This window comes from Spinacia oleracea, chromosome 4, assembly GCF_020520425.1.
Source record: "Spinacia oleracea cultivar Varoflay chromosome 4, BTI_SOV_V1, whole genome shotgun sequence".
NCBI lineage: Eukaryota > Viridiplantae > Streptophyta > Magnoliopsida > Caryophyllales > Amaranthaceae > Spinacia > Spinacia oleracea.
Window position 1 is genome coordinate 132,585,330 of NC_079490.1, and position 10,411 is coordinate 132,595,740.

The 10,411-nt window shown below is 38.4% G+C and overlaps 2 protein-coding genes across 2 annotated transcripts; one reads left to right on the plus strand and one right to left on the minus strand.

Annotated features, from left to right (window-relative positions):
• Positions 1 to 4,688: 4,688 nt before the first annotated feature.
• LOC110794939 (signaling peptide TAXIMIN 1) lies at positions 4,689 to 5,459 on the plus strand. The gene is made up of 2 exons (XM_021999903.2): positions 4,689 to 5,035; positions 5,145 to 5,459. The coding sequence occupies exons 1-2, from the start codon at positions 4,926 to 4,928 to the stop codon at positions 5,266 to 5,268; spliced, it is 234 nt and encodes a 77-aa protein (XP_021855595.1). The 5' UTR covers positions 4,689 to 4,925; the 3' UTR covers positions 5,269 to 5,459.
• A 1,983-nt stretch (positions 5,460 to 7,442) lies between these two features.
• Positions 7,443 to 10,030, minus strand: LOC110794938 (seed biotin-containing protein SBP65). The gene is made up of 4 exons (XM_056827140.1): positions 9,633 to 10,030; positions 8,986 to 9,314; positions 7,955 to 8,633; positions 7,443 to 7,816 (listed from the first exon to the last, which is right to left on the minus strand). Exons 1-4 carry the CDS (start codon positions 9,915 to 9,917, stop codon positions 7,517 to 7,519), a joined length of 1,593 nt encoding a protein of 530 aa, XP_056683118.1. The 5' UTR covers positions 9,918 to 10,030; the 3' UTR covers positions 7,443 to 7,516.
• Positions 10,031 to 10,411: the final 381 nt, after the last annotated feature.

The window sequence follows — 10,411 nt, forward strand, 5'->3', positions numbered from 1 at the left end:
CCTCATTTCTCACCTCACCTTTTTGAATTCTCTCTCTCTCTCTCTCTCTCTCTCTCTCTCTCTCTCTCTCTCTCTCTTCAAAAACTCTCTGTTTCTTCATAAACCCTAAAACTCTCCGCCTCTGTTCTTCGTTGTTTCTCTTAGATCTCTCAAATATGAGCTCATTTCGGATAAATTTTCTCACAAAATCTTAACAGAATCACATTCCGAGCAGATCCCCTCTATTTTTGTCCCCTAATTCGTCCCACATCGTCGTCGGTTGTTAATTTTTTCTCGATAAATTCGAGGGAAAAAAGGCGGAGATTTTTTAGGGTTTCTTGATTTTATTTATGGGTTCCTCTTCTTCTAAATCTCTTGGGTAATCTTTGATGGATACTTCTGGGAAACGCATTCCTGATCCTAACTGTGATTGAGGTTCGAATTGCAACTGCCCTAACAGCGAGCACTCGTATTCTGGCGAGTTTTTGTATAACCAGATGATGGCCTAAAAAGAGAATACGAGTACTTGAAATTATTTGAAAGCTTGGTTCGAAAAGGGGGATGTGGAGGCCGGTGAAGAGGTGGAGTCAAAATATGACGATCGGTTGCCCACACATGCAGATCTGCGTTTCTTTGGAGAAGACGAACAAGTTGAGGTATAGCGTCGCCTTTTTTTTTTTAATTTTCTGGGAATAAATTGGAAATTAGGGTTTTTGTTCATGTGCATGTCTAAATTTGGTTGATCTGATATTTTTTTGAATTTTTTATGGATTTTTGGATTTAATCTTATTTTTTTGGATTTTTTGGAATTTATTCGTGCATGAAATGATAAAATCTGACATTTTAAAAAGGTTTTTTCGATTTATTGTTCCTATGCATGTCTGTATTTTGTTGATCTGGAATTTTATGATTTTTTGCGGATTTTTTGGATTTAATCAGAATTTTTTGTGGAATTTATTGGGATTTATTCGTGCATGATCTGATTTAGTATAAAATTTATAAGGTGTTTTCGAGTTATTGTTCATGTGCATTTCTATATTTGTTTGATCTGATTTTTTTTTGATATTTTGGGGAATTTTTGGACTTAATCTGAATTATATGGATATTTTTGTGATTTATTGCGCTGCTGCACTTGCTCGGCCTAAGCCTGCTTGCTCTTCGCGGGCTTGCTTGGCGCTGGGCTTGGCGCTTGCGCTGGGCCTTGCGTCTCGCAAGCTCGTTCGTCGAGCATTCGCACGTCGCGCTTCCGATTCCAGAATTTATTTCCGATTCGAACAATATTTACGTTTCCGTTAATATTTCCGATTCCGACAATATTTTCCAATTCCGGTAATATTTTCGATTCCGGCAATATTTCCGATTCCGATAATATTTCCAATTCCAGTAATATTTCCGTTTCCGGCAATATTTCCGTTTCCGGCAATATTTCCATTTCCGATACGAACCATATTCCCGTTTCCGGAAATATCTTCGACTTGGATAATATTTATATTTCCGTTATTCTGCCTTTTGACGATTTCAGCTCCCACTGGAACCGAGATCCGTCGTTTTCGAATGTTCATAAATGGAGTACTTAATGAATAATATATTCACTTAAATACTTGATCCGTTCACATACTATTTGTGTGACCCTACGGGTTCAGTCAAGAGTAAGTTGTTGATTAATATTATTAATTCCACTTGAACTGAAGCGACCTCTAGCAAGGCATTCAGCTCACTTGATCTCACTGAATTTATTAACTTGTTAATTAATACTGAACCTCATTTATTAGACTTAGAATTGAATGCATACTTGGACCAAGGGAATTATTTCCTTCAGAAAGATTCCACCGCACCAGTTATTATCAACCTATACCGCAAATCTAGATGGGTGCTTGAAGTTCGAGGAGATTAGGTTGCTGAAGGAAGATTTCACGAGCAGCAACGCACAGGTGACAGATCTCCGTCTCCGATAATTGCACTTGTTTGCTTGAATGAGCAAGGCAAACCTCCATAAGCCATTTAATAATGTCGTCTAATACTGCTGGGTCAATTCCTCCCTGAACTATACTTCCTCCTTGCGTCGCCATTTTTAAAGAAAAGATGGATTTAGAGCTTTTGAGAAATTGATTGTGAAACTGAAACCATAGAAAATCGATCTGGGTCGTTTTGGTGAGTGATCGGAGCTGTGAATTGAATTGTAGAAATTGAATTGTAAGCAAATTGGCGGTCGGATTATTTTTTTGGGGTAAGCAATAAATTGAACTTTAGAATTGAGGGTTCAATTGGGGAGTGTAATGGTGGATGGATTATTTTTTTTGGTGGTCGGATAAATTTTTTGAGTGAGGAGTGAGAAATCAGCGCATACGTCGTCGGTTGTGGAGGTGGAAGTGACGCCTTTGGTTTGAGGTGCGATATTGAAATCACCGAATTTGGGGGATGCAATTGGGGAGTGTAATGGTGGTCGGATTATTTTTTTGGCGGAAGCATGGAGGAATGAGAAGGTGGTGGTGGTGGCAGGGTGCTAGAGGCAGCAATAGGGTGCCTTCCATGGAGAAAAGGGTTTGAGGAACAGGGAGTGAGAAAAGAAAAAAAATATGGGTCAATTAGAGGGTATGGGTAATGGGTGGGTTAATTAATAGATTAATGCGTTAATTAGGGGATTAATGGGTTAATTAGACATAATTGGTTGATTATGGTGATGATGACGTCATTATGGGTATTTGGTGTATTATGTCATTTGTGAGAGACATTTGGTGTATTTTTGAAAGACGAGGGGCATTTGGTGAATTTTGCCAAAATTCGGGGGTATTTCATGAAAAATCCGTTTTTTAATTAGGCACGTGACCCCACGCGTGGGTCAACGTCGGAAAAATTGAGTTGACCACCGAAAAAAGTCCAGGTCCCTATTCACAACAAAAAATCAAGTTTAGGTCCTACCTAACAACTTTTTGTTTGAAAGATCATTTGTCACAATTTTTTGACATTAAAAGACCCTTTCAGACAAAATTTCCCGTTTTTTATTAGTTCCTTTTGGAATCTTTCCTTTTTATTTAAACATATATTCTCTTTACACCCTTATAAATATCCAAATGGTCCATTTATTTACTCTAAAAAAACGTATATCCATATGAAACCTCTTAATTACGTCACTTTTTCACGTAGAATGGTTAGAATCTATTAAAATTCATATGACAAGATAAGATAAGATAAGATAAAATAAGGGCCAATAAGATAAGCTAAGATAAGTTCAAGATCAATAAGATAAGATAAGATAAGATAAGTTCAGGGCCAATAAGATAAGATAAGGTAAGGTAAATATTACACAAGGTAATCACAAACTTTTCATAAAGGCCGATCTACGATAATATATTGTGTGGCGGCCTAAAAGAGGAAGGTTATCCGCACCTGTTATGTTCTTTTAGTTACCCTTATTGATGTTATAATTTTTCTTTATTGTAGTTATAAGTTACCTTATTTTCAAGGCTATTAACTCAAATGGTAGAGCAATGTACAATATTGTACATGGTGTGGGGTGAAGCTCCACGTAGCCTACTACCTATATTACATTTGTGTATTTATGTATATTTTCATTTGTGGTGTTGTATTGGTCATAGTTATAACTTGTACAAGCATATCATTTTTGATTATGGTCACTACATTGTTTATTGTTAGGGTCGCGTTTTTCAATGGTTAGGGTCACATTTATCCTAGAGTAAGGTAACTTTAGTCCTCGAATAGGGCCACTTATATCTTTTATCTGGTTCACTTTTACATTTGGATGTACAGTAAAATACCGTAGATCGGGGGCACACAAAAGTTTTTGTAAGGTAATACCATAAGTTCCAATAAGATAAGATAACATAAGATAAGATAAGAGTCAATAAGATAAGATAAGATAAGGGTCAATAAGTTCAGATACGATAAGATAAGATAAGATAAAATAAGATAAGTTCAGGGCCAATAAGATAAGATAAGATAAGGTAAGTCAAATTCAGGTGAAGAGAACACTACCGTACTTATGTTGGATTATTTTAGATTCAACAAAAGGCTACTCTATCCGTCTCAAATTACTCGTTACACTTATCTTAATACAAAATTTTAGGTGATAGGTAGTTGTTTGATTATCAATTGTTATTTTTTTGGAAAAGTAGATAGGATAGGAGTTAGTGAGATATTTTTTAATTAAGTGAGAGAGGGAGTAGAGACCAAACTTTTGTTGGTGGATAATATACCATGGTCTTATTTAGAATTGTACTCCCTCTGTCCCTTAATACTTGCACCGCTTTCCTTTTCGGGCCGTCCCTTAATACTTGCACCGCTTCTATAAATGGAAATCTTTACTAATATTATATTATTTCTCATACTTACCTACTACCCCACCTACACCCCTATACTCTACAAAAAATCATTTAAAAATCAACACCCCTCACTCACCACTCCCCACCCTTACACATTTTCCACTAACTACATTAAAAAAATACCCACTATCAACAAACACCCATTAAATTAATAAGTCAATTCAAATGTCTTAAACTTCGCACCGGTCAAACTGGTGCGAGTATTAAGGGACGGATGGAGTAATAAGTAATGTAAGATAGATAAAAAAGTAAAGTGTAACGAGTAATGGGAGACAGAGTGATTAATAATATTCAAAGAACATGTATAATGGTATGCATTTCCTAATTTAAGTCGGTTGGAAATTATACGCATCTCTTACCGAATACTTTCCTTTAGTCAATCACGTCACCTAATAGAATAAGAAGTTCAATTACCCTTTTTCAGTGTTTATCATCATAAACGCAGCCACACCGTTATTATAATTATAATTTATAACCACATCACCCATTCATCTCCCAACAAACATACCAGCCCTACTCCATTCTCAGCAACAGAGACAGTCCAATCTTATTCAATTTCAAAGGATTGAAAAATCCTACCCTTAAAACCAACATTATCAATTCATCATGTGTTGTGGAGACGGTGATTGCAGGCCATTGGGCTTCCTATTGGGCCTTCCTTTCGCCTTCTTATGCCTCCTTATCTCAATTGTCGGCATCATCATCTGGATCGTCGGGTAATTTCATTGATTACACCACTAATTCTTGTCAGTTTTGATTAATTTTCAATTTGATTAATAATTGAATTATTTTGTATTTTGTATTTTGTATTTTATATTTGGACAGATTGACGTTGAGTTGCATATGCCCGTGCTGTTTGTGTGTGACCGTGTTAGTGGAATTGGCACTCGAATTGATCAAAGCACCTATTCATGTGATGGAGTGGTTCACTTCTAAGATCCCTTGTTAATTTATTTTTAATTGTATTTCTTGTAAATTTCAATAATTATATTTGTGAGGTTTTGTGTATTAGTTTTAAGATCCCTTGTTAAATTCTTGATCTATAGATGATTCTTTACTTTTATACTTGGTATTTGTTAATTGTTTGGGAATATAATCGGAATAACTAGTGTTGTGTTTTTATGATAGTCAATTTTCCGACGTTAGTTTTACTGGATTTTGTGAATTATTTTCCCTCCGTATAATACTATAGGTTTTAGTTAATTGTGTCATTTCAATTATCAACTAGCGGATGACGACTAAATCCGGACACAGTTGGTATGTGAATAACTCGTTAAGGAGGGGAGGTTAATTTCAACCGGTAGGTTATGCAACTCCTAATGGAAAATCGAATCTGGAACCGAGAGATTAGAGTGTGATTGGATAGGCAAACTATAGGCGTTAAAAATGTCAACAAGAGTTGTTGGGTGGGGTGGTTGGATTTTGAACATGTGAATTGATAAATATAGGTGAACGCAATTGTTAGAATGCACTTATTTTGGTCTAGTGAGTAGGCAGATTGGTTAAGAAGCTTCCGACACCAACATCTCCTTCTTGTAAGCTTGTTTGAATTCGATCATAATAGTTTAGGGTCAGAATAATTAATTTTGTAAAATGGACATCTTTTTGTGGCTTGGGTTGAATTATTTTGGCCAAACTGTAAACTTTGGAAAATCTTGGATTTGTCATCATAACGATGAGCAATTGACCACAGTGCACCAGCGCTGGTATATTTTGTTAGGCAAGAATCAAAACTCGTCGTGTTGGTCATTGACTATAGTGAAAATAGAGACTAAACATTATCCACAAAGTTGGATGTTGATACTATATTACTATGTGAGACTATGAGTTGTACAATTGATTGGAATCAATTTTGGTGGACTTGAATAGCCTCTTTTGACTTTTCATATGTAGACATTCTAGATAGTTTTGCATTTAACGGAATCAATGAAACAGAATGATCAAATAACATAATCATCAAAATATTTAAAATGTTTGAATAAGATGTATGGCCTTTAAGCGAGTGGATCTTTTGGATTTGGATTTGGATTTTGATTTAGATTTGGATATGAATATGAGAATTTATGTTGATCCTCATTGGTAAATCTGAAGCATTTTATTTTTATCCCACCACAAAGCCAGATACTTGTTCTATAGCTAGAGCAGCGGTCTCTTGTTCAGCAAAGACCTTGTGTACCTGCTACCACATAAAGGTAAATCTCCATCCATACCGACTCAAAACATTTCCTGGAAGTTTCTAAAAAGATGGGAGTTCCAGGACTAGCGAGTACCATATAGGTGTAGTTGGCAGATAACCTTGTAATTTCTAAACCCTTGATTAGTAGCAACAGTGAGTTGATATGTAGCAAGTACATAAATACTTTTAACGACTGTCTATTAGGAACGTAGGAGGTAATCCCACTTATGACCCTCCATCTCCTAGCAGTGGCTTCTTGTGCTTTTAGTGTAGTGCGATATTCTCGGATGGCTAAGCTATACAGAACTAACGATGAGGATTCTCAAGTAAAACAAAAGTCACAGATTTCAAAAGTAATCTTGTGTGCACAACTTATTTCATTTCGTCATTTTTTGCGCTACTCTTTTACTTTTGTAATTTGTTATCTGAATATAACTTAACTGTTGATTCTTTAATTCCAAATACACCATGGTATCCCATTGTACACAAAATATATCATGCCATTGAAAAGACGAAAAATCACATATTCCTTCCTTTCCGATGTCAACAGAAACAACTATGTATCCAGCGTCAGCGTCAACGGATTGTTAACCTTTCTTCGTATCAGGTACATCAGATACCTTCTTAAAAGAAAAAAGAAATTTCATTTGTTCCATTCCCATACTTAGCCTACCAAATCCTTTCAAGAGTATTCCCCAAACAACTTCACTAGACATAATTCAAACATATTCCTAACGTGTTTAAGATGCTCTCTGACAAACTTCTGCTGAGTTTATGTGGGTGCTAAGCAAGTAGCGTAAGAGAACTGAAAGATTGAAGAGGCACAAGCTTACAGAATAAACTAGTATCCCATATCCCATATTTACTTATTATTAACGGTACTACAAAACACTACATGCAGGATTCTGACTATCCTGAATTCCTGATAACCTGGTACAAAAGTGCAACATAAACACAAAAAACCAAAACCAAAACCGAGTTTCCTACAAAAGACACAACTGCATTACTAGTAGTATCTTATTCAGTACCCTTGTCTTTCTTGATGCTCTACCTTCTTTTCCTCAACTTCAGTCCCAGCAACAAGATTGGTAGTGTGCTGTGCAATCTCAACTATAGTTTCCCCTATTGCACCTAGCACCCCTTCCCCTTTCTCTTTGATTATCTCCGTGTCATCACCCTTGTTCGTCATTCCCTCCTTCCCTTGTTGGTACATGCCACCAGGTAAAGACTCCATTGCTCCCCTACCCATGTCCTTGACCTTCTCCACTCCTTTCTGGATTGTACCTGTAACTCCTTCCCCAGATGAAGGCTGATACTCGCCCTGCATATGCATTTTAACTATATAAGCATTTGCAATGTTTGTTTACACTTTAGACAAACAACCAAGTATGAGGTAATAAACGAGTGCTAACATAAAATGAATTCAAGTAGTACAAGTGTTAGGGAGCAAGACTGTTACCGCTTCGTAGTATGTGTGCTTCTCTTGTTTGTATTTTTCTGCCTCTGTCTTCTTTCTAGCAGTATAGTCTGCAATTTTTTCTCCAGTGTCAACGGCCATATCTTTAGCCATAACAACTGGCGTCTCAGCCAGTTCAGCTGCCTTTTGAGCAGCACTCGCCACCACATTCTTCGCCTTCCCAGCCAAGCCACCTGCCATCTTGGTAGCCTCTACTGCAGCCTCTGTAGTGTAATGGGCAGCTCCCCACCCAGCAACTACAGCCTGATCCTTGACTTCTTCTGCGACCTTTCCTGCATACCCAGCTGCAGTTTTACCAGTTTGCAATGCTACATCCTTTGCAGCAACGGCCTTCTCTCCCATGTAACCTGCCACAGTTTTTGTGGTGCTTACGGTAGTATCCTTAGCTTGGACGGCCTTCTCCCCAGTGTACTCCATAGACATCTGTCCTGCAGCCGCTACAGCTTCTTTGGCTTGCTGGGCTTTCTCAGCAGCTGTCTGAACAACTGGACGAGTGTTCTCTGATATGAACTGGGTTGTTACCCCAACTCCTGCACGGGCTTTTTCCTGAGCCTTGGAGCTCAGTTCTGATGTCTTAGCTGCTGCTGCCCCTAATCCATGTTTTGCGGCTTCTTTGGCTTCCCAAGCTGCATTTGCTGCTTCTTCCTTCGCTTTTCCATACCTATTTTTAGCATTACCAAAACCCAATTCACAGCTAAAAATTGACACCTCACAATTAATCATTGTGTAGCTTCAACCAAAATCAAACTACATAACAGAAAGAAAGAACCTGATGCTCTTACAAAGCTTATTCAAGGTAATTAATAGCATAGACTAGTTAGTAATCCAACAAACATTAAGACCACATAAAATGTAATTAATACTTTGAAATTTTAAATCAATTGTTAATCCTGTAATTGTTTTCCAAACAAAAGAAAGCCATAAAATTAGGATTTAGTATTGTCCATTTGTTACATATAGAAAGATAATTCATGCATAATTCAAAAGCAACTTTAAAAAAACTTGTAATATACCTTTCTTGAGCGGCTTGAACAGCCTCGAGAGAGTTCTGTTGAGCAGTCTGCCTATATTGGGAAACCTCCTCCAAAGAAGGCGTTTCATGCTTCTCTTGTTGTTGATCCTTATGTTGTTCTTCCAACTCAAACTTACCTACAGAAGTAGGCATTCGCTCTCCTCCTTGTCGAGCCTGCTTTGCTTCACCGTGTCTGTGGCTCGTTTCCCTTGCTGCTACACCATGGCTGCGTGCCTGCTCGTGTCCCTTGTTCTCTTGATTAGATGATCCTCTGTACTCCATCCCACTCCCAAATTCTAGTCCCCCAACCTTGTCAGTAAGGGATTCAAAGTGAGAATCCCCACCCTCTCTCATCTGTTGATGGGTCTGAGCCATCCTACCTCCACCGCCTCTGGTTTGACCACCCTGACCCTGGTGCATGTCTCGAACTTCTTTCATTTGTTGCTGTCCCAACCCACCTCCACCGCCTCCGGTATGGCTTTGGCCCTGGCCCACGCCAATGTGCATGTTCCCACCCTCTCTCATCTGTTGTTGATGTGTCTGCCCCGTCCCATCTCCACCGCTTCCGGTGTGTCCCTTACCCATACCAATGTCAGTGTTCCCACCTTCTCTCATCTGTTGCTGATGGGTCTGATGAGTCTGTGCCATCCTACTTCCACCGCCGCCTGTGCCCATACCAGTGTGCTGTTGAGCAGCTGCACCTCCACCGGTAGCGGCATGGCTAACACCAACGACCACCGTAGTGCTCCCACCCTTGCCAGCATTTCTCCTGTCAGCTTCAACAGCAGCAGCTGCAGCGACCGCAGAGTCAGTCGCCTTATGAGCAAGCTCCTCAAACTGCTCTGCTCGCTTGGGCACAATGTCCTTCTCAACATGTAGTTTTCTCTCTTGGGTTGTGTTCTCTCTTCTCTTCTGCTCTTGCTGTGAAGCCATTGTTCTTGTTTTTACTTACACTTAGCTTTCTGTATATTGTTTTAGCCTTTTGGTTTACAGAATTGAATCTTGTTATAGAAATCACACGCACAATATTATGTATATATACTTCGTAATAGGTGGAATTTGTATAAACTAATGAAAACTTAGCTCGGTTGATATTTGGTTTGGCGGTTTAAGAAAATGAAGATGATGAGCATCAAGAGAAGTAAGAAGACACGTGGTGAAATGAAGTTAAGGGAGGTGCTGACTAAGGAAGATAGACTGATAAACACGTGACAAATAACAGGAGTGGCAAGGTAAACTTAGACTAGTAGAGATGGTGGTGTGTTTTGTATGGCATTTTTAGGGTGTCAAATTGACACGATTGAGTTTATGCAGTGCGTCATGGTCTTACACATGTCATTCTTTTCCTGAGCGGATAGTCAAACTATGGGAGAGTGGGATAGCTTATCTTTTGGGTTATTTGCATGATCCCGTATAGGGATAGTAGA

Coding starts and splice junctions, on each gene's coding strand:
- LOC110794939 (XM_021999903.2), top strand. CDS start 4,926: ATGTGTTGTGGAGACGGTGATTGCAGGCCATTGGGCTTCCTATTGGGC. Junction 5,036..5,144: donor ATCATCATCTGGATCGTCGG/GTAATTTCATTG, acceptor ATATTTGGACAG/ATTGACGTTGAGTTGCATAT.
- LOC110794938 (XM_056827140.1), bottom strand. CDS start 9,917: ATGGCTTCACAGCAAGAGCAGAAGAGAAGAGAGAACACAACCCAAGAG. Junction 9,315..9,632: donor CAGGCGGCGGTGGAAGTAGG/ATGGCACAGACT, acceptor GGGGATTCTCAC/TTTGAATCCCTTACTGACAA. Junction 8,634..8,985: donor GTTCAAGCCGCTCAAGAAAG/GTATATTACAAG, acceptor TGCTAAAAATAG/GTATGGAAAAGCGAAGGAAG.